Source organism: Desmodus rotundus, chromosome 2, assembly GCF_022682495.2.
Source record: "Desmodus rotundus isolate HL8 chromosome 2, HLdesRot8A.1, whole genome shotgun sequence".
NCBI classification, from domain to species: Eukaryota; Metazoa; Chordata; class Mammalia; order Chiroptera; family Phyllostomidae; genus Desmodus; species Desmodus rotundus.
This window is the reverse complement of record NC_071388.1, coordinates 208,035,298-208,057,665: the sequence shown is the minus strand read 5'-3', so window position 1 is coordinate 208,057,665 and position 22,368 is coordinate 208,035,298. Positions and strand designations below refer to the sequence as shown.

Genomic DNA, 22,368 nt, shown 5'->3' with positions numbered 1-22,368 from the left:
GCCCCGCACACGTGCAGCTCAGGGCGGTGACTGTCTCTGGGACTCTTGCTGACGACACTTGGAAGGTGGGCCCTCGCCCCATCCTTCCAAGGTGAGGGAGCTGTGCCCACACGCAGACCGTCCTCCTTGCCCGTCATTGCTGCCACAGTGGGGCGGAGGGGGAGCAGTGACAGGTGGCCCTCCCAGGCCCATTTTGTAAATGAGGGATAGTCGCCTCAGTCACCAGCCACCTGCTCAGCAAAAGGGCGGCTCACAGTTGAGAGCAGGATGTTGTCTCGGGGCCAGGCGTCCTCAGGCCCTGTCCCTGCTCACCAGCGGGTTCAGTGAAGCCCAGACTAGTAAGGGGTAGTACTCTGAGACGCGAGGCCCCCCTCCTGGCCCCTTTTCTGAAGTCAAAGTGAGAAGCAGGCAGGCAGTGTCTCTGGCCGCAGCACAGAGCCAGGCCCTCAGAGTGCCCCTCAAGGGTCGTGGAAAGAGTCGATTCAGCACAAGCCAGCAGCGTCTTACCATGCGTCTGTTATCCCACCTCTGCCTTGCAGCCCCACCCTAAAAGCCCAGGCCCACAAACGCCCTTTCCTTCTCTCTCCATCCAGTGAGACCAGCAGAGACACAGCGCAGCCCCTCCTGGCGGTGCTGCTCACATCTGCTTCCCTCTGTGCTCGCACCTGTGTCCTGCAGATGCTGGGGCGGCCCCTGCTCCTGCTCACCCACCGGGGCAGGGCTTCCGCTTCAGGCGTCACCTCTGGCTTCCCTGTGCGCTGCCCCAGGAACACAGCTCCCAGAAAAGCCAGAGGAGACGCAGCTGAGGACTTCGATCGTTTTCCTACAGGGTCTCCTGTCCTTTCCCCTTACTCCACAGAGCTTCCCATGGCAGAGATGTGTGAGCTCGGGGGGCCCTTCTTCAGGGCTCATGCTTAACCCTAGGTCTCCGGCCCAGATGCCTTGGCCAGGTGCCAGGGACAGAGAGATGGTGAGCCTCAGGTGCTGCCTGGGTGCTTGGGGACAGCTGGAGCCGTGGGGCGCCCCACTGGGCTCGTGGGTGGCGGGGGGCACAGGCAGTGATGCAGCCACAGTGCTAAGACCTGACCATGGCTAAGGGTGTTGACAAGCAGGTGACATAGGACCCTGGAGGACCACCCACCACCAGCACACAGGTCCCACTAGGGAGATTGGTCACGGAGAGCCCCCTCGCCCCAGGGAAGCCATGGGGACTTCCTCCTGTGTACACGCACACGCACGCTGACACACCCTCTGTTTCAGAGCGATTGACCGTTCATGGAGTGGGTTACTTTTTAAAACAACTTTTTTTCTCAAAAGTGGTAAAACAAAGTCCAGCACATTAGTGCTGGGACCTGAGGGTCAGGGCGCCGGAGGCCGCGCCGGAGAGCCCGCCCCCAGTGCAGGGTCTCGTTCGGCTCCTCTCAGCCTGCAGGAGGGCAGCCTCCCTCAGGACACTGCTGTCCTCCAAGGGGACCCTTGGGGCCGTGCCAGGTCAGTGGTTACCGTGACAGCCGGGCGTCTGGGGTAAGCGGCAGCAGGGAAGTACAGGCTGACGAACCTCTGCACCACTGACAGCCCTGCCTTGGGCCTCTGCTGGTGTGACGGGGAGGTAGCCCCACGGAGCCGGGTGCGGGGCCAAGCATCTGCTCACGCCAGGGTCGCTGGAACTTCTCTTCCTGGGAAGATCCCGTCTCTCCCCGTTTTCCTGTGACAGTGTTCGGGAGGGGGGGCAGGCGGGCAGCAGAGTCCCCTCTACGTCCATCTGTCTGTCCTCCGGAAGGGTGCACGTGGGACAGCTCTGCTGGGCCTTGGGTCCCTCTGGGTGAAGGTTTCAAATGAGTCCGAATCTTTGGTGGTTATAGGTCATTTATTCAGGTTTTCTATTTCTTCTCACGTTCATTTCAGAAAGATGCATCTTACCAGGGAGTAGTGTCTTTTTTTCCTTTAAAATGTGTTTCTCCCCGTCTCCTGTGTGCTGCCCCTCCTCCGCCCTCCGGGATGGACCGCTCTCGCGCTCGCCTCTGAAGCTGAGCGCTTCCTTTGGGTTCCCCAGGGTGTGCCTCCCAGGCGACCTGCATCCCAGCACGGTGCCCAGCTGCGCCTCGCACACCGACACGCCTCGTTTTCAATACCTTTCAGTTCTAAGAACTTACTAATTTCTGTTATGATTCTTTGACCTATGATTTGTGTGTTTTTTTAATTTTAGCCACAAGGGCTCGTGGTTCTCTGCTGCCAATTTCTAACAAATTGCGTCGTGGAAAGAAAAGGCGGCCCAGCGGGCACCTCCCTTTGGTGGAGACTCGATGGTGGTGTGTGGGCCGTCAGGCCTTGTGGACGCCCCATGTGGGTTTGAACGTGGGTGTCTGTCAGGTTTGCAGAGTTCTGTCCTGCCTGTCAGACCGGGCTGGCTCATCGGGTCGCCCACGTCTCGGTTTCCTCCGTCTCCTGTCTGCTCCACCTGAGACACCCGTGTTTGAATCTCCTGCCGATGACATGTGGACCCGCATCTTGGTTTAGGCCTGTCACACTCGCCTCGTACTTTCTAAAGCAGCTTCTCTCAACAGGCACAGATTTTAAATCTCTGTATCCTTTTAAGAAATGAGATTTTTATCATCATACAGTGACCTTTTGTGCCCAGTTGAATCTGTCATGTCCAGTCTGCAGGGTTGCTGGGCATGGTGGTCACTGCACTGTGGACCGCTCCTCAGCTGGCCATCTCCTGTGCCTGGCACTAGGTGGCCGTCACTGTGGCCATCATGTCCAGGGCCACCGTGTGTGCTTGGAGCGAGACTTGGGTTGTGACCCATGGTTTGTGTGCGTGGTGTTGTGTCGCTCTGACTCGTTTCTGTCATCTGATTCTCTGCCTCCTGCCCGTTTCTGTGGCTCCTTTTCCTCTTTTCTCGCCTGCCCCAACGGGACAGAGGGCTCCCCAATCCCGGTTGGCCCCTCTCCTGAGTAGAAGGGCGCTGCTCATCGCAGATTCTCGGTCACAGTCCTGAAACCCGTGCTCATGCGCCCGTGTGCCCGCGCGCCTGTGCCGCACAGCCCTGTGGGTCTGGCCTTCCTGCCTTCGCACCACTTTCCTCGGTCCTCACTCCTCCCCATTTTCCAGGCCGTCTGACCATTTTCCTTCTGCCCACAGTGCAGCTGGAGGCTTCCCTCGGGCAGGGCTTGGTGGTTATAGGTCATTTATTCAGGTTTTCAGACTTCCCACAGGGCGGGAAGCCTTCCCACAGGGTGTTTTCAGAAGTCTGGTTTTCACCCCCATTGTCAATGGGCAGGTGTGCGGGGCTCCCAGTCCTGGGGTGACGGGCACGTTGTCTCTGCAGGTGGAAGACACCCAGACTTCACGCTCCTCTGCTGTAAGGCTGGCGCCGTCCAGAGGACGCTGCTCCTTCGGGACCGTCTGCTTTCTCTGCTGCAGGCTTTCTCTGTCAACTCCTCAGCGTGGGTCTTGAGCCCTTCCTGACGGGAGGGTTGAGGCCGCTGGTCCAGGCTGGAAGCCCTCAGCCAGGGGCTCGGGGGCTGGCGCAGAATGACACCTTCCCCAGTCTCCGCATCCCTGCCTTGGACCGTTGCCGCCCTGTGGCATCACAGTTGACAACTGGTCGTGTTAATGACTACAGCCTCTGGGGACCTAAGCATTCAGTTTGGGGGTGCCTTTTGATTTACTAGAAGTAGCAGGCTTAGCACACATGTTCCTGTGTCCCTCGGTTTCCTCTCTCGTCACCATCTTACCTTGGTATGGGATGTGGTCCCCGCGCAGGAGCCAGCCCTGGCCTGTCACTAGTCACTGAATCCCAGCACATGTTGGGATTTGCTGGTTTTCCCTGATGGGCCTTCTGCCTCCTCGTCTCCCAGTCTCCTCTGGGCTGCGACAGCATCCTGGTCTTTCTGCGTCCTCATGACCGTGATGGCTTGGGGGAGCACTGGTCAGCGTTTTATAGGCGGTCCCTCCATTTGTTTTGGTCTAATTTTTCCCCTCGTGATTGCACTGGGCTGAAGATTTGGGGAGCGAGACCTCAGAGCTGACGTGCCCTTCTCCACACTTCCTGTCCAGTGCGCTGTTCGTGTGGCTCTGTGGGAGCCGACCGGGAGCACCCACCGACAGTGGTTCATCAGTGTCTGTCTCTTCCCCGGCGGTCCTCCTTGGCCAGAGGTCGCCTGTGCAGCCCAGCGCCCGCTCTGGGGCAGGGTGGGGAGGTGTCGGCTCCACGCACGGACAGGCGTGTACTGACCACAGTCCTTCTCCAGGGAAAGCATGTCTTTTCTCCCCATTTATTCATTTCACACTCTGGGTTATAACTGAGCACTGCGTTATGTGTTCGGTTGCCCACAGGCCCCAGCGTGTGTCTTTGAGCTGCTCCGTACTCTGCACTAGCCCCAGCCTCCGCTCTCCCTGCCAGCCGAGCTTCCAGGCAAGCAGGCGCCCCTCACCGGAGGACGGTGTCAGACACCTGGGTTGCTTCTCCGGGCCCCAGCACAGCTGGCTGGCTGCTAGACTTGATGATTGGCAGTCCTGCTGCTTGAAGCGTAGCTGGCAGCTAACTGGCAGCCAGGCTTGGGGACGGGGCCCCACAAGAGGGTGGACAGTTGCTGTGCCAAGTCTCAGAGCCCAGCTGCTGCAAACGCGGTTGCATGAGTAGGGTTCAGCACCAGGCAGAGTTGCAGTGACTGTTCTAAGCTTCTGCCACAGCCAAGGCTAAGGACAAAAACTGCTTCCATTCAGCTCTGTGGACGCGCAGTCGGGCAGGCAGACTGTGCGCCTGCCCTCTCTAGCTCGTCCTGAGGCTCCAGCGCTGCGGCCCAGGCCTGGCCCCAGCACGTCTGACCTCCCCAGCCGGTCTCCCCGGGGTTGTAGGTTTGTCGATGACTCTGTTTTCCTTCTGCATCACAGCCGCTCCGGTTTGCCCCTTGGCCCTCTAGCTGGCTCTGTGTGTGGCCAGTACCCGCGGCCAGCACCCAGGCCCACCTGGTACTGTGGTTCCTTCTACTCTGTTCACTTCATCCTGCGTCCCTTGTTAGAGGGACGCTGCAGCCGGAGCAGAGTTGAGCACTCTCGTGTGCAACACCAGGATCGTGCGAGTGATATTGCCCGAAAGTGGTCGTTGCCCCTCCTCTTCCACTGGGGTCTACACGGGCCTTCCCGGGTAATGTCGTCCTGCTCACAGGGGCCCACGCATGTCCCTGAAAGTCTCCTGAGGAGAATAAATATACTTCTGTAAAAGTTCATGTAACGAAGCCCAAAGCCTCGACTGGCTTTGTAAAATTATCTTCCTCTATTAGCGAGTGCGCGCAGGAAACAGTGGCTGGTCGCGAACAGCCCACTGAACATGCCCGGTGACTGTGTTGGTGTCCTTTGTTGCCGCTGACTACTAGCTACCCATCTTTTGCAGCTCGAGCCTCTCCCGGAAGAGGTATTGCAGCGGAGACCCAACGCCAACGCCGTACGCTCCATGGAGAAGGTCGTGGAGATCCACAGTGAGTCGCCTGGCCGAGCGTCCCCTACCCCCGCCCTGTGTCCCTAACCCTGGGCTCCTCTCTCTGTCGCTGCTGGCTGTTCCCTGTGCCTGCCTGACAGGCCTCGCTTTCAACAAGATCTGACAGCCGACACAGACTGTCACTGACCCCCATGGGCTCCCCACAACACTAGAATGTGCCGTCAGCACAGGTCAGAAGATCTTGGCACCAGGGGTCTATGAAGCCACATGCTCCAGGTCCCCAGCTAATAGGGATGGGACTAGGGTGTGAACCGTGTCCCCAGGTCTGGTCTCTTTCCCTGGCCAGAGAACCCCCCCAACACACACAGACCCAGGGGAGGGTGCGGGCCCCATTTCCTATCACTGCCTCTTGAACGGCAAGCCTGGGGACCAAGGGAGCTGGCACACAGCCAGGGGCCTCAGGTGAGCCAGCAATGCCTTGTCCCCATCACAAAGCTTAGTTTGTCCTGGGTCCTTAGGCTGGCCCAAATCATGGAGACTGTCCATCTAGGTGGGTGGAAATATGGGGTCCCGCCTGGATTCCCAGCCTTGGAGCTGCATCCTCTTCCCTGGTGAGGAGCCCCCATGTGCCAGGGAGCACGGAGAGGCTGCCCATAGGTCATGCCCAGCCCTTCCTGCATGGCCCCATACAGATACCGCCAGTCATCTTGGAGGGTCCGAATGGGACCCCCGCAGCACTGGGGGACAGTCTTCCCATGCTTGCCCACTCCCGGAGTCAGGGAGCTGGCCATGGAAAGCCTGCGGGGCCCAGTCCCACAGAACCCATAACCAAGCACCTCCCTCGCCCAGGCCAGTACTGGCGCTCCCTGCAGCGCCTGCCCTCCCCCGCGGCCTACTCCCTGATCGAGGCCCAGAAGTGTGAGAACGAAGAAGCTGAGACCGTCACCGCCATGGCCTCCCTGTCTGTGGGGGTGAAGCCCGCCGAGAGGAGGTGAGCCCCGTGCGCCACCCTGGCCTGCTGGCGCTGCATGACCGATGCGTGCCAAGGGCAGTCAGCATCTTTGCTCCTGTGTGGGAGACGCTCGGAGGGCATCTGGAGGGGGCAAGTGTCCTCAAACAGCTCGAGAGCCCGGGCAGCATGGCCGCATATTTCCAGTGTGCAGGACCCTTTGGAACATGAGGGCAGTGTGTACCCCTGAATAAGGTGGTTCCGGGAACACCCGGCCAGGAGTTGGAGGCAGGTGGGACTGGTGGGGTCACTACAGTCCTGTTGGAGGATGAGGGACAGACAACAGGCAGGGAAGCCACCGAGGTGCTGCCACTGACCCTCCGTCCATCCTTTTCTCTTCCCTGCTCTGTACCTATTTGTCCCTGCCACTCCCACCCTCACCCCGGCACCACCACAGGCCCGAGGAGGAGCCCATGGAAGAGGAGCCGCCCCTGTAGCCTCACCTGCAGCTGCGACCCTCTCACTTGTCTGTCCGTCTCAAAGTTTCGCCAAGGGGAGTTCCTGTTTCTCTGCGTCCTGCCAGGGGCTCTGTCGGAGTCGGCAGGAGCACGGGGCCGACCCCGGGGCTCACCGGGCAGGGCAGCCTTACACGGAACCCGGGGCAGACGCCGGGACGCACGGACACACCGACACACAGGGAGCCAGGCGCTCTCTCGGCTCCCACCGGGGAAGCCACGGAGGGAGGAAGCCTGTGGCAGCCCGTGCAGAGTCGCCCAGTTTAGTTGACATGAGGAAAAGAAAATGAAAATCAAAGATCTCACAATACAAAACAAACTTGATTAAAAACTGGTGCTTAAAGTTTGATGACTACCCACAATTCCACAGTCTCCGTTGTAAACCACTCATCTTGTAGCTTACTTTTTTAAAGAGGACGTTTTCTATGGCTCTGGCCTGCCTCTGAACCAGAGCGGTGTGCGGTGAGGGTTTGCAGCCGGGCTGGGGACCGAGTGGACGAGCATTTAAGGAAAAAACTGGACAAAAACAGAAATGTGAGCCTGCAGGAGCTGGCTTTGTTTTCTCAAAGCCGTTGGAAGATGCAAGTTTGTGCCTTTTTTTTATTGCTCTGATGGGTTTTTGTGGCTGGGTTTTCTGAAGTCTGAGGAACAATGCCTTAAGAAAAAAATAAACAGCAGGAATGGGTGGGACCGTGGCCTGTGGGTGGTGGGGCCGGCGGTGCCCATGGACAGGAGGCCGCCGAGCTGGCCGGGGCTCCGTGAGCAAGCGCAGGCCTCGGCCAGCGGCTCCCCTGGGGCTGCGAGCCTGCTGCCCTCATTCTGCTTTATTGCTGTGTAAGAAAAGTGGAGGTAGTTCCCAAAAAGTGGCAAATACTGTTGGGAGGTTTGAAGTCCAACAAATTTTAAATGAATCCAAAGTGTTCTTTCCTCACACACCACACGCCAGTTGAGCATCTCCGTCTGGTTTGAAGCATGTCCTGGGCACACTCAGTGTTACGGTCGGAATGCTTTTATTAAAAGCAAGCAGCATGAAGTATTGCTTACATTTTAGGTATAAATAAATATATACGTATAATATATATCCCAATGTATTCCAAGCTAAGAAACTTGATTCTTACAAAATCTTGATAAAATATTTATAATGCATTTATAGAAAAAGTATATATATATATATATAAAATAAATGCAGATTGTCAAGGTCCCTGGCGAATGGATGGTTGTGAACTAGCTATCCAGGTGCTCATGGAAAGGGATCTAGTGGGAAACACGTCTCTGCAGTCCAGATCGGGTCGATTTCAGACCGCCAACGCATTCGCCACTGGCAACTACCGAGAGTTTGTACTTTCATTTTGTTTTCTAACAACCCCTCCTGCTCCACGCCTCCATGCACATATGTAATGAGTTTTTATAGCAAAGAAAAATTTGCTGTTGATTTTTTTATGAATTTTTCACAAAAAGATCCTGAATAAGCATTGTTTTCTGAATTTCACATTTTTTCTCACCATTTAGCAGTTTTCTGAATGGTAATAATGTCTAAAACGTTTTCCTTTCTAAATTCTTGCTTGTACATTTTTTAACTTTCAGAGGTGTTTTTTATTGTGTTCCTTTTTGTTTATTTGTACAGTGAGCAGTGTTCTGTGTGTGCCGACTGTCGCCATCAGAGCTTCTTTTCAGAAAGAGCATCGTGAGCGGCGGCTCTGGGGTCGGCTCGCAGCGTGTGTCCCTCCTGTGCCGGCCGAGGGGCGGAACCCAGCGTGAGGTCTTCTTCCCGCCCTGCCGGCACTGTTGTGGGGGTGGAGAGGATCCCTCGTTGACACTGAGCTGGGTGGCTTGCCAGACACCACAGGCCGTCAGTGTTCAGGAAACTTGTGTTTAAGCTTCTCTGACCACGTCGTCAGACTAGAATTTTAGCTTCAGTTTTCCAAAGACCTTTTAAGCATGTCAGCAATGCATGGCCCGGCACCGTTCCGGGTTTTTCCGCTGCAGCCGCACAGCCAGGGCCCTTGCTGCCTGGCGAGCCTGCAGGGACACCAGGTTCCCGAACAGAACAGCCAGCCTTTGCTCTTTTTCTCTTTGACAGAAACTGAACATCACTTTTTACTGGTAACTTATTTTTCAGCACTTGAAGCCACCTACTTCATTCCAAAGTGTGTACTGAGTTCAGACTTGTGGGGGGAAGTTCAGACACAGCATGGCCACCTGAGGGAACCCCAAGTCAAGTTTCTGAGTTTGGTGACATTTACAGGGTAGTTTCTGAGAGAGCCACTGACACAGTTAGGTAGTGATCAAATGAATCCAAATTCTTGGATCAGCTTGGTCATCGGAATGCTGCTGTTCGGGTCTGGGACAGTGGGTAGGACAGGGTGTTTGACTTTCGCCTCCCTCCTGGCCACTCTTTGCTCTGAGGCCCCTGTGGCAGAAGGAGCTCCTGTGGGAGCAATGCCACCCGTCCCCAGTGTTGTGCCACATGTGGCAGGGATCCCCTGCTGCCTGCCTGCTTCTGTCAGCCGTGGCTCTCGGGAAGGAACGCATCATCTGCCATTTTTACAGATGACGGACGGGGCGGCATGGGCCTCCTGGTGGCCACCTTCTCACTGGGGGACTGACTTCCACTCTCACAGGACACCCTGCAGACAGGCCTTTGTAGCTCACTCCAGCTTCACTGACATGCGGGAAGCATTGCCGTGTAGCCTTTCTTTTCTGTGAAGACACTCGGCCCCTCTCCAGGCCACCCGTCAAGGGCAGATGGCAGAGGGCCTGCCCAGTGTGGGCGGGACCCCACGTCAGGGAGGGCCCCTCACACCTCCCTCTTTGGTCCTTCAACCTTAGCCTTTTCTTCCCTTTTGCAAAGGCCTTGGGGCACAGGCCGGGGGTCGGCAAGTGAGCACTTTATCTCCTTTCATGGGGAACCCTGTGACGCCGCGGGGCTCGCAGCGTCAGCCCGGCCCTTCCGGCTTTCCCGCCACGATGCGGCCAAGCCCCACCAGCAGGCGGCAATTGGGACCGCGCCCGCCTTCCAAAGGGCCACTTTGTCAACGTGTTTCAGTTTTTCTTTTCTTTCTTTTAAAAGTCTGTTTCCAGAGGAAGAACCATTTTGTAGTGGTCTGACGCACAGCGAGTCTGGGTTGGAGCACCAGCCTTGGACTTGGTGGTTTTCTGTTTTCCATCAGAACATTCCTTCTTTCCTGGTCACAGCCGCGTGCTCATTCCATTCTTCTTTTTGTAGACTTTTGGGCCCACGTGTTTTACGGGCATTGATACATATATAAATACACATATAAATATATATGACTCTATTTTTTTACATTTCCTACACCCAGAGGTTGCATGACTGTACGGCCGGCATGTCTTTCTATTGTACACAGATTTGCACGCCGAACTCGGCAGCTTGGGGGAGGAGAAAATGCCTTTGCTGTCCCCTCTCGTGACATTTGCTGATTCAAGAGATGGAGATTTTTCTGTAACACAAACCCTTGAAGGAGAGGGGGGGGGGGGAACGTTTGCATCTTAATGAACTTATTCTTAAGAAATTGTACTTTTTCTTGTAAGAAAAATAAAAAGGACTACTTAAACATTTGTCATATTAAGAAAAAAAGTTTATCTAACACTTGTGACATACCAACAATAGAGTTTATTGTATTTATGTGGAAACAGTGTTTTAGGGGAATTAAGCAGAATTCAAGTGAACTGCCTGTCTCTTCATTTGATTTGGAGGAATTTTGTTTTGCTTTGTTTTCTTTTTTTCATCTTTTTGCGCCAGCGGGTGAGGCGAGGCGGCCCACGAGGCCCTGAGGACCGGCTGTTCAGATGGAGACCCGGTGGGCCCCAAGGAGCCCCTTCCCGCACGGCCGCATTGACTTTTTATTCCTTTTAGATGATATATGGCTAAGATTTCACTTTACAGTAAGCCGTCATGAACTGTGCAAGCACTGTGGTTTCAGATCCTACACTGCATCGAAAGCAACCCATTTCTTCCTGTAATGAAGCTGGGCTTGTTGCTAGCTCAGCTCACTTTATCTCTGACATGATTAAAAGTCTCCTATGGAAAGAAAAGAAAGCGACAGTTTCTTTCTGTTTGGGGGAGAGCGTGTGCTTCATGGTGGAGGCTCTAGTGTCCAGTTTATGAGAATGATACACACAGAACATACACATAACGGGTTGACCTTCTTCACCCAAGAGCTTACGACAGGTGATGTGAAATCCAAGCTGTGACGACATCACGTCCTTTCTGACGCCTATTCCCACTTGGGGTGGGTTCCCACTGGTAGCAGCCGCCTGTTTCTTCTGTAATTTAAATCAGTTGTCCGACTGTCTGGAACTTCCAGTGGGTCTTTCTTTTGCTCGGTGGGGTTGGAGGTTTGTTCTTGGTTTTCTTGTTTTGTTTTGTTGAGTGGATCTGCACCGGCTGACGGTGTCCTCTGACGGCCGACCCCACTTCCACTGCACCTGGAGTCCAGTATTTTGTACCTCGTACAACTTGTTACTCTTGTGGTGTCAATAAAGACAGCGTTCATTGCCCTCTCACCTCTGGTTTCCGCTGTGTGCTCTTGTCCTCACTGGCTCTCGTGGACCTGCGACCCTGTGGGGCTGCTCTGCCTGCACCCTGGGCTGGGGTGGGGACCCTGAGCCATGGGATGGCCTCTGGGACCCAGACCATCAGCAGGTGGCCCTGTCACCCTTTACCTCTACAAGTAGGTCCCACAGCAGTGTCTTCATTTTAAATGTCCAATAATTTAAGTCCTTGTACTGTTTTCTCCCCCAAGTTATTTTGCAATTTCAGTGACGTGGGCTAGAAATGACCTCGGAGAAGGATGAGGCCAAAGGGCCCAGGCTCAGCCATCTTCCCACAGCCAAGCATGCTCTCCCCAGACAGGGAGTCCGCAAACTCCCAACAGTGATCCTGGACTGGCGACATGCTGCCATCCCCAGACCACTCCACTGTCCTTGGGCTCCCCTGCCCTGTGACTTGTCACTGGGGTGAAGGGTGGGTAAGACCAGCCACAAGGCTAGCTCACGCCATCCAAGGTGCTGCCCGCCCCCTTCACAGCCTCTTCTGCCAAGTCTGTGCTTTCCTTTCACAGCTGCCACCCCAAGGGTGCTCAGTGAGTATCCTGCACACAACCCCCTTCAAGTCTGTTTCCTGGGACCCCCGTGCCTGGGCTGCAGAGTGAGGTGTGGGGAGCACGGCCATCCGAGCTGACTGCCAGACAGGCCCAGCTGCCCATCTGCAAGCCTGGAGGACAGAGTGCTTGGAATTAGAGCCAAGACTGGAGACCGGGAGCTGGGGTTGAGGGTTGGGGGGTTGGGGGACTGGGGGTGGTTACATGGTCTACCCAACTGACGAAGGGATGGGAGCTGATGAGAGGCTGCAATGTACCCAGGGCCTCTTTGGGTTTAACGTGGACATTTATGAGGCTCTCTATATCAATTACCCAAAAGGAGAGGATCTTATTCTAACAGGTCTCATTTCTGAAACCACTGGAAGTATTTCCAGCTCTAGGGCCAGGAGGTTCCTGAGGGCCAATTTTCTTCCATTTTAATTAGAGCAAAGGTGTTTGCAGCATCTTTTGGGTCATTTTATCTGAAAGTAACTTTTTGAATGTATGTTACAAAGCATTGATTATTTTTTACCTTTTGAAAATAAATACCACAATCACATTGAGGAGGGAACTCAGGCTGTCTGCCCACCATGGGGCCTGGTTTGGTTTCACACCTGCCTTAAACATTTCAATAATGGACACCTGGCAGATGCAGCGCTGCCAATATCCCAGGCTCCTCCCCCTGGCTCCAGGTCCCTGATGGGTGTCCTTGAGATCCATCCACATGGACGCTCGCCCCTCTAGGTTAGTCCCTGCCATGTGCCATCTCACTGCTGACCACAGTTTCACAGCCCAGCCCTCCTGTTAGACGCTCCGGCCATTGCCAATGTTGCTCTTCAAATTGCACTGAACCAGGCCCCCCGCCCCGTCCCCATCTTCTGGTGCTCATCGGTGTCTCTGAGAGCCAGCTCTGTTAGAGCAATGGCTCTCCCAGGGACTGCACCAGTTTCCACTTGCACCGGCCCTGACCGAAGACGGAGTTCCATGTCCCAGAGCAGCGACAGCACCTGTAACCATACTTCTACTTGCAACAACATGCGGGAATATGCACTGTTTCAGTTTGCATGTTTGCTGCTTACAATGTATCAGTCCTCAGTTGCTATGTAGCAAGTGACCCCAACAGCTGGCGGTTTGAAGGACAAGCTGCTGTGGGTACAGACCGGGGTTGTTCAGCTGTGACAGTAGCTTAAGTCTGTCTCAGGTTCCATCAGGCTCAGCGGGAGGGATGCCCTTTGGGCTCACACTTTCTGGTGTGCAGCCGCCTCGCCGTGCCCTCTTCTCCACACGTGCTACCTATAGGCAGCCTGATGACCTGGCAGATGCCACTTGCAGTACCAGTGACACAGGGACACCTGAGGGACAGAACCGTGAAAGACAGAGCCATGGTCCCTTCATACCTGATCTTGGGAGTGATGTGTGTCATTTCTGCCACTTCTATAACTTAGAAGCCAGAGAGTCCATCACTCCCTGGAGGAGAAGGTTGCCTTACCTCACTCACCTCACTCACCTCACTCACCTCAGTCACCTGGATCCTGGTGCTCTCTCCTGTCCTGTCACCCGTCGGGTCTCGGGTGAGGGGCACAGCCACCCTGCCCTTGCTCACAGCCCCCACAGCTGAGTCTGGCTGCCATGACCAAGCTCTCCCTGCCGGCTCGTCTGTCGCACCTGCTGGAACACAGGCTTTCCAAGTGCTCGAGTCACGCCCATGTCCCCAGAGAGTAACACACAGACCCCCCCACACAGGCTGCGGGGAGGGCCCTGGGGGTCAGTCTGGGCGGCCCCAGGCTCCCTCGCGGAAGCTGGAAGGGGGTAAGATTCCTTGTAGGGCTGATCCTGTATCCCTCGGAAGCTTCCAGTGCCTTCTAGTCTCCAGATTCTCCCTCGCTCTTCTTCCGAAGGGAAACGTCAGACAAGCGAGGGCCGAGGTGGCACCACCGAGGAAGATCGCTGGCCGGTGAGCAAACGGCAACGGCAACGGCAGGACTTCCGGCCCGCGCCCAGGACGCCCCTCCCCGCACGCACAGCGGCGCGGTGCTCACCCGCACGACCGCGGAGTCGCGGCCGAGGGCGCCGCCGTCCAGTGACCGCGGGAAGCTCGCGAGCGTTCGAACAAGGGAGGCCCGGCGACGGCAGCGCCCTGGGCCCCCCGCATCTCAGGGGCGCGGGCCGGGGCGCGCGGGCGTCGCTGCGGGTGCTGCCGCCGAGGTGCGGACACCGGGCCTCACGGAGGCGGGCGGCGCCACGACGCTGCGACTCCGCTCCGGGGCCCACCCGCGGCCGCGGATCTAACTACGGAAAGAGGGTTCCGCGCAGAGACGCCCCGTCAGCCCCAGTTAACGAAACATGGGAAACCCCGGAAACCTTCAGCCGCCCGGAGCTGGCGGGCGCGGGGCGGGGCGACCGTCCCCACGGACCGCTGCGTGTGCGGGGAGGACGGGCGCGGGAGGTGCCGCGCGCGGGACAGACCGGACCAAAAACAAAAGCGAGGGGGAGAGGAACTTCTCCCTTTGGACAGAGGGGGCGTGGGTGTTACCATGACGACCCGGGCACGTGGGGAAGGTGGGCTTCGAAGCGCCCTTCCCAACCTCTGCCCACAGAACAGGTTTCTTCAGGGCGCTCATCGCTGTTCCGAAGGAAACTGAAATGCTGGGTGAGTCTTTCCGAGCACATTCCCCTCGGGCCCCAGGATCCAGGGGAGCACAAGGCCCACCGAAGGCCCTTGCGAGGCTCCCCACCGGGGCGAGGCCTCTCACCTTCTACGTGCATTTCCCCTGAGATGGTGGGGAGTAGGTTGAGGTGCCCGACACTTGCAAACTTGCCACGGTCACCTCCATCATCTTCTAAGCAGGGTCCGGGCTTGAGGACGGAGCGGTGGCGCCGGGGCCGAGGGTGGCTGGCGGGCCTCGGACTGTCCTGACGTTCCGGGAAGCACCACCAGAGGGCGCCAGGGCTGCACCGGCCTCCCCAGAAGGCGGAGCAGGCGGGGGGCTCCTGCCCGGCCCCCACGGCCCCGCTGCCCCCAGCACCCTCCCCTGTGGCGCCCTCGGGCAGATGAGGTCTCCTCAGACCTTGGAGAGCCTTGGAGTCCCGCTGCTGCCCTCCTGCCTCTGCTGGGGCTGGGGGTGGGGGGAGGAGCTGGGGGGTCTCATGTCCCCTTCCTCAGGCAGAGACGCTGGGAGACAGCACCCCCCACCGGCTCCCCGCGGGGACCGTGCAAATCCATCAGATGAAGCTGACAACTTGTGAAAGCGTCTTTCTCACCAGGGCGGAGGAGCTGGGCACGTTTAATTACACACGACCTGCCTGGGGCTGATGACACACCTCTCACTTCCTGGCGTGTGTGGGGGTTAGGCTGGAACTGGGGATCCGTGGGGTCCAGCCCAGGGAGGGGCTGTGGCTTCCCCGGTGCCCAAACCCAGGGGAGGCACAGAGATGAGGTCCCAGTCCCCCAAATGCAGACCCTGCCAGGGCATGACCGCCCCTCAGGCTCCAGGGCCCTCTGCCAAGTGGCCTGAGAATTTCAGACACAGAAGATGGCAAAGCGTTGTCCCTGAGCAGCTGCGTCACGGGCATTGGCAGCGCCCTCAGACGGGCCCTCGCTGGGGAGCACGTGCTCCTGTTACTGGGGTCCCTGGCTTCTCCCCATGGAACAGACCCTCCAGGGGGCTGAGAGTCACCTTTGGTGAACGTGCAGCCCAGGGCCAGCCTCTCCCTGGTGCCCAGGCTGGCTCCAGGATGGGGGCTCCCCTGCTGGACCCCCAGGGGGAGCTGGAGCCCACCCGGGAGCAGCACTGATTTCTGGGCAGCAAGGATGCTCTGCTCTGAAGGTGGCCTTTGGGCCAGTGACAGCTCTGCTCCCAGTGGCCCCGCAGCTCATCTCTCATTGGCTGTGTGGGTTTTCCAGGTGCCGGCCACGCGTTGGGCACCGTCTGGGTGGACAGGAGAGATATTCATGGAGGGGGTCACATTCCGACGGGGACCAGAAGGCAGACACACGACAGAACAAACAGGAGCCTTGTTTTGTGAGCTGGAGGGAGAGACGTGCTAGAAGTGAGAAAAGTGGAGCAGAGTCTGGAGGCCCCAGGGGCCCCAGGATGGCAGGGAGGCAGGAGCCATCTTTGCCCAGTGCAAGATGGGTCCCTGCGGAGTGAGCCCCGAGACCACGGGTCCTCAAGGTCCCCTTGCTGGAAGACAAGCGCCCAGGGCCTCGTTCCTCCAGAGGCGTGGTTCTTGCACACCCGGGCGTGTGGCCGACCCCAGCGGGCCTTCCCTCTGTCGGAACATCAGCCAGCTGATGGGAACAGGAGCCGCGGTGTGTTGGGGGCACATGATGGCGCTCCAGGGGCTCTGACACAGGGTTAGATATTTGAGCAGAACTGACGCAGCCTTGAGGAGTAGGAGTTACTCCGCACAGAACACCCCGGGGCTCCCCGAGGTTTAGAAATGCGGGGTCTCATCCACCGGTTCTCAGTAGCAGCGCTGTCCCTGGTCCCGAAGCTGCCGGCCACTCGCACCTCATTCTCAGCAGCTTTGGAGCAAGAAGACTTTCGAAAACACCAAGGCTTTTTCTCATGGCTTATTCGTGAGTCCTGAACTTTGAAGAGCTGAATCATAGAACTTTCTGTCACCAGTGCCTCCCAAGTGGTGAGGGTCGGGCAACCTTTCTGGAGTTGGAGAGACCTCTGGGGGGTCGGGGGGTGCATAGCAACAGGCAGTAACTGTGTCTGACACCCCCTCCCTCCGCGTGCTTTCTCCAGTGGCAGGTCCAGTTGTCCTGCCCTGTGTTGTGAGTTGAGTGGCAGTGGAAGAGAAGGTGTGAGTGCGCTCTTCTCCCTGCCCAGAGAGACTTGGGGTGGGGTGGTCCGCCTCTCCCTCCGTAGTGCAGGCGCAGCTGTATCACCTCTTGTCCCACCGCTTCCAGAATTTGACCAAAGGATCAAGTCAGCTGCCTGGCTGAAACAGGCCTCCTTCCCTAAGCTTGTTTCCACACACTTCAAATACACAGGGATGGTCGGTCTGCCTGTCGGAAGGTCCCTGACCTTCCTCATTGTCTCTGGATGCGGCCAGTCAGCTACGTCAGAAAGTGGCACCTTGTTGTCAGGGCTCTTGCGGGTTTCAAATCGTGGGTGCAGCTCCACGCAGCCTCTGCCGGCGTGTCAGCCCCTCTGCCCCGGGCCCCACTCAGCGCTGTTGGTGGTGCCGCTGCACGCAGATTCTCAGCGTCCATCAGGGTGCGCGCGCTGTGTTGTGTAGGGTCGTCTAACTCAGCATTATCCTCGTTTTCATCTACCAACATAAGCAGCATATCGCTGATGTTATTTTCTCTCCTGTGTTTACTGGAAACAAATATGAATAAATATTAATAGTGAAATGTTCTGGTGTGTGGGAAAGAATTATAATTTCAAAAAAAAAACCTTCACAGAAACTTATAACTCCAATAAATGAGTTTGGCAGGGGTACTGGATACCAGATCAACACACAAGAATCATTTGTATTTCTATCAACCAGGAACAAACAAGCAGAAAGCGGAATGAAGGGAACAGCTCCAGTCACAATTGCATCAAAAAAGAGTGGGATCGCCCAGCAAAGGGAGTGCAGGCTTTGGACGCTGAAAGCAGGAGCGGCGCTGGGAGAAAGTCGGAGATAGCCGCAGAGGCCGAGAATGTTCCATGACTGTGGGATGGAAGACTCAAGATTGTCCTTCCCCCTGAAGTGCTTTAAAGTCAGTAAAATCCTGTAAGGATCTCAGCAAGAATTTGGGGGGCGTAGAAATTGGCAAACTGACCATAAAATTTACTTGGAAATGCAAAACAATATGTAAAACAATTTTGAGAAATAAAAAACCTGGAGCATTTATGTGGCCCGATGTCAGCTTTTGTTCTGAAGCCAGTCTCACCGCTGCTGGCCCTGGGTAGACGTGCAGATCAAGGGAATAGACGGTAGAGGTCATGAGTAAGTGCTCCCATTTCAGCCGCCTGATTTCCAGCTAAGGCGCCGAGGAAAAGAGTCTTCTCCTCAGACGGGGCTAGTGCACGTGACTCTCCACAGGCGAGAGGATGGATTCAGACCCTTCCCTCACCCCACCCACCGACATGGACTCTAGTGGGTCACGGAACTAATTTAAAACACTTAGAAGAAAACACAGGAGAAGACTTGGGGGAGTCTGGCAGGCAAAGGGACCTTAGATGTGACACTAAACGTGGGGTCCATAAAAGGAAAAGCTGGTACTGCACTTCATCAGGGTTAAAGATGTTTGCACGTCATTGGACAGCATTAAGGAAATGAAAAGACAAGCCGCAGACCAAGAAAAAGTGTCTACAAATGTTGTGCCTGGTAGAGAGCGTGTATCCAGGACAAATAAAGAACTTTTAGAATTTGACGAGAAGATCAGCAATCCAATTTAAAACGAGTAAGAGACATAAATAGCTCATTCACCAAAGAAGATGTACAGGTGACGAACGAGCACAGGAAAGTGTCACCAGGGTCAATGAACTCCACCTTCACGTCCAGCCGGCATGGCTGGCACCAGAGAGATGGCCCCTCGGGTGGCCAGGGACTGGAGCCCTCAGGGTGCACTGCCTCTTGGCAGGGGTCACACCTGTCAGTGGGGATGCTGACAGGCACGACACAACGGACTTTCCCAGCAAGAGTCCCCACATCTCATCAGCTGGACGCACTTGTTAAAATCCCATGTTTAAAAAAAATGCCTTCATTCTTTCCTTTTGGTGGCATTTTCTGTGGGTCCCCCAGAGACTGCATTGTCCACACAGTTGCCACCAGCACATGGAACCATTTAAATTAGATCCAAATTAATTAAAATGAAATGAAAGACTTTGGTCACACTGGTCACATTTCAATGCTTGATGGCCATACGTGGCAGCCGGCCTGGACATCGAGGCGACAGGACACAGGCACAGCCTCAAGGGGCCGGGGTCAGTGCTGCTCTAGGCGGACGGACACGTGCCACAATTGGGCCCCTGCAGTTGCACGTCCTTTGCTCTTCGGGAAGCACCTTTCCTGAGGGCAGTGAATCCAGCTTACGCAGGTGGGCGTGATCCCCAGAGGAAGGGGTGGCCGAGTTGGGTGGGGGGTGGAGGGAGGCAGGGGCCCGGCCAGTTGCCAATGTGTGCCGGCAGCAGCGGCTGTGGCTGGAGATGGCCCGTGAAGAACAAAGGGACACAGGCTGAAATGGAAGGTTGACCTGCTGTTTCTGAGGGTCCTACTCCTGCAGCCATCCCCCGATTCTATGACAGTGACGAGCCTGGTCAGGAACAAGGCAATGGAACACCGGGGCTGAATCAGCCAGTGGAAAGTCCAGACTGAGAGACTGTGAAGCAGGCTTGGAGCTGGGAGGCTGCCGGGGGCACTGGGCAGGAAGGGTGACAGCGAAAGAGAGAGAGAGAAGGAGCAGAGTCGGAAGCCAGGAAGAAGCCTGCGGGTGGGGCGTGGGCCCTGCCACGTCCAAGCCTGCCATGGCCCTGAGCCAGCCTGAGGTCAGTTATAGGCCTGGCTGTCTTTGGGATGCCTGGGGTCCCAGCCCTGTGGGCAGCTCGGGCCCACCCTCAGGCCATAATGGCGGCCGGGCACTCAGCGGTGCTGAGCAGGGCGTGCCTGGGCCCTTTCCGTTCGGAGAAGCATGTGGTTCTGATTGTGTCATCCTAGAATACTTTCTCCTGGGTGACAGGGAAAGGCCTGGTGGCCTGGTATTCTCGCAGCCCCACCCTGAGAGTGTGGGGCTTTCCAGGGCTGCCGAGAGCCACCTCCAGGGACCTGCTGTGCTGGCCACCCCTGCCTGGCAGGACCTCACCAAATGTGGTGGCCAGGGCAGGGAAGCAGAGCCTGGGAGCCGCTGTTCAGGAACACGAGTCTGAGAAATTGAGTGAAGCCAAATTGCACCAGAAACTTCCACCCACAAGGTGCTGAGATGGCTGATGGCAGCTGGGGGCTGGGTCAGCTCTGGGGCACTGCGCTTCTCTCAGCCTAGGGGCCGGGGGAGGCGCCCTGGAAGTTCTGAGATCTCCTACAGAGACGTATCCTCACCCGCTGACCCCTGAGTGTTCACACTGACCCCAGGCCCTGTCCGTCCTGGCGGGTCTGCAGGGCCAGGCGCTCCGGCTCCTCCTGCAGAGCTGACTCTGTCTATTTGGGGCAGCCCTAGCCATTTCCTCCTTTCTCGTTTCTTTTTTACTGTCTAAGCCCTTTGTTGTTTCATTTTTTTCTTATTTCCCTTGTGTCCCATGCCTCCTGCCAGCATTTCAAAATGTGCCACCTTGAATGGGATTCAAGCCTCCCCTCCTCCCCGGGCTCCTGTCCAGCTGCACTAGGGGGCTTGGTCTGAGGTGGTCTGGGCATTTGGGGTCCCCCCCACTCCCAGCACTGCATCACTTCCGGTGGCTGATGACCTCCGGGGACAGACGCTCCAGGGAGCGCTCACACACCGACTGGGAAGTTGCGGGGCCTCACGGCTGGAAAGGCTTTGGAGGAATTCGTTGTTTCTGCCCCATATTAGCCGGTGTCTTATCTTCCTTTTGCTGTCGAGTCCACATTTACTCCAGGCCACTCGGCCCAGCCAAGCTGGCATTTGGGCCACACTGGATGTTGGGCTTGAGCGTGGCCGGTGAGAGCCCGCTGAGTAGGACTTGCTGCGCAGCGACACGCTGAGGCCGTGGCGGTGGGGACGGGAGGGTGCTGACAGGGAGGAGCACCCCGGCTGCGCCATGCTGTCCTGTGCAGCGCACCAGGACCTGCGACCAGCTCAGCTGGAGGCCACAGGGCCTGCAGCTTTGCACGGCTTTGACCGGCCTCTTCCTGCAAATCATGGACCAGAGAGCACCAGCCCTCAGGCTTGGGGTCCCTCAGAATCCGTCTGTCCTGTTTCGAAGCCCTGAAGACACGTGATTTTGGTCACAACCAGGTCTGACTCACTGGAAATCCTGGACCCGTCTGCACGGGTGTTGGGGAGACGGAAAGTGACAGAGTAGTGTGGGACCTGGAGGCCTCCGGTCTGCACGCTACCCCCGGGACACCCCCCAGAGGACCGGGGGCTGGGGTGGCCCTGGAGCCTGTGGGGAGACAGGTGGGGGCACTGCGCAGTGGTCGGCCACCTGCGGGTGCACACTCGTTTTTTTTCTGACCTTCCCCATGCTCGCCGGAGCAGGAGGCGTCCCAGGGCCTGACCCCTGCCCAGCCCGGGGCCTTCGGAGGGACGCGCGGCCGCAGCTGCAGCCACCCACGGAGGAGGCCGCATCCAAACGCTGGGGGAGGTGAGCGTGGTGGAGTGGAGCCCTAAAATACTTCTGCCCTAAAATAGATTTTATCTGGAAAAGAAAACAGATGGAGATGGGGATGGTGTTTTGCTCTTTTACAAAAAGCACAGGAAGTGGCAGAAAGCTGCGCTGCTGCGCCACCCCCATCCTCTGCAGGAGCCCAGAAACACCCAGACCCCACTTGGTGGAGAATCAGCTGTTCAGGGCAGGGTGGGGGCTGCAGGACTAGCGCCCTAGGTGGAGCTGCTGAGCCAAAACCTCCCCCTCCCCAGTTTCTTTCCATCTGTGGTGAGGCAAAGTCCAAGGGGACAGCAGGGAGGGACTCTGCCTGGCCCCAGGTTGGCCCCAGAGAAGGCCTGCTGCAGGGAATGTGCCGTGGGGTGGGTGGAGGGGGGCCTGGCTGGGTGACCCCCTGGCAGCCACTCAGGCCCTCCAAGCCTCCTCCCCAGGGCCTGGGGCGGGCAGGTGGGCCCCGGGTTCCGCTGCCTGGGACGTTGAGCAAGACTGAGGAGGAACCAGCAGGCCTTTCAGAACGCGATGAGAAATGGTTCTGGAAAGAGAGGGGCTGGGTTTCCTGGCTGCGTTTTTCAGCGGACTGCAAATTCTTGTCTGGGGAGAGCATCGAAGTGTTCCCAGGGCTGTGTCTTGATGAATATTATCTGGGAAAAGCCTTGATTCAGCAAAATTCCTCTTCGCTCAGCTTGTCAGCACATGACTCACTGTGACGCTGAGGGAAGGAAGTCGTTAGCCGTCTCAGAGAAGTGGCTCCGTTTGTTTGTGGTGAACTTGCTGTGTTTGTCTGAGATGAGTATGAGTGTCAATCATAACGTAATTGTTAAGATAAGATTCTGTGACAAGTAATTAACATAGACAGATGCGTTTTCCTCTATTGATATATTACAGACTTGTGCAACAGTTAGACACATTTCTTCCCACACGGCATGCACTTACAATCTCGGTAGCAGGTGTGTCTGCTCACACACAGACACGGCGTCTCAGGAAGATCCAAGAAATCCACGGGCCTTTGCAAACTTCGGTGATGGGCTGCGAGAAGACGGCCTCCCAAACACCGCCCAGGAAAGTCAACACCCAGACACA

At 56.9% G+C, this 22,368-nt stretch overlaps 1 protein-coding gene across 13 annotated transcripts in view; it reads left to right on the top strand.

Moving 5' to 3' along the window:
- Positions 1 to 11,429, top strand: part of HDAC4 (histone deacetylase 4) — a 182,107-nt gene extending 170,678 nt beyond the window's left edge. For all 13 annotated transcript variants that reach the window (XM_053919305.2, XM_045198012.3, XM_071220757.1 and 10 more), the window contains 3 exons: positions 5,397 to 5,481; positions 6,291 to 6,432; positions 6,848 to 11,429. In XM_053919305.2, the coding sequence (XP_053775280.1) occupies positions 5,397 to 5,481; positions 6,291 to 6,432; positions 6,848 to 6,887 (267 nt within the window). In that variant the 3' untranslated portion in view covers positions 6,888 to 11,429. The remainder of the gene's footprint in view (positions 1 to 5,396; positions 5,482 to 6,290; positions 6,433 to 6,847) is intronic.
- The last annotated feature ends 10,939 nt before the right edge of the window (positions 11,430 to 22,368 follow it).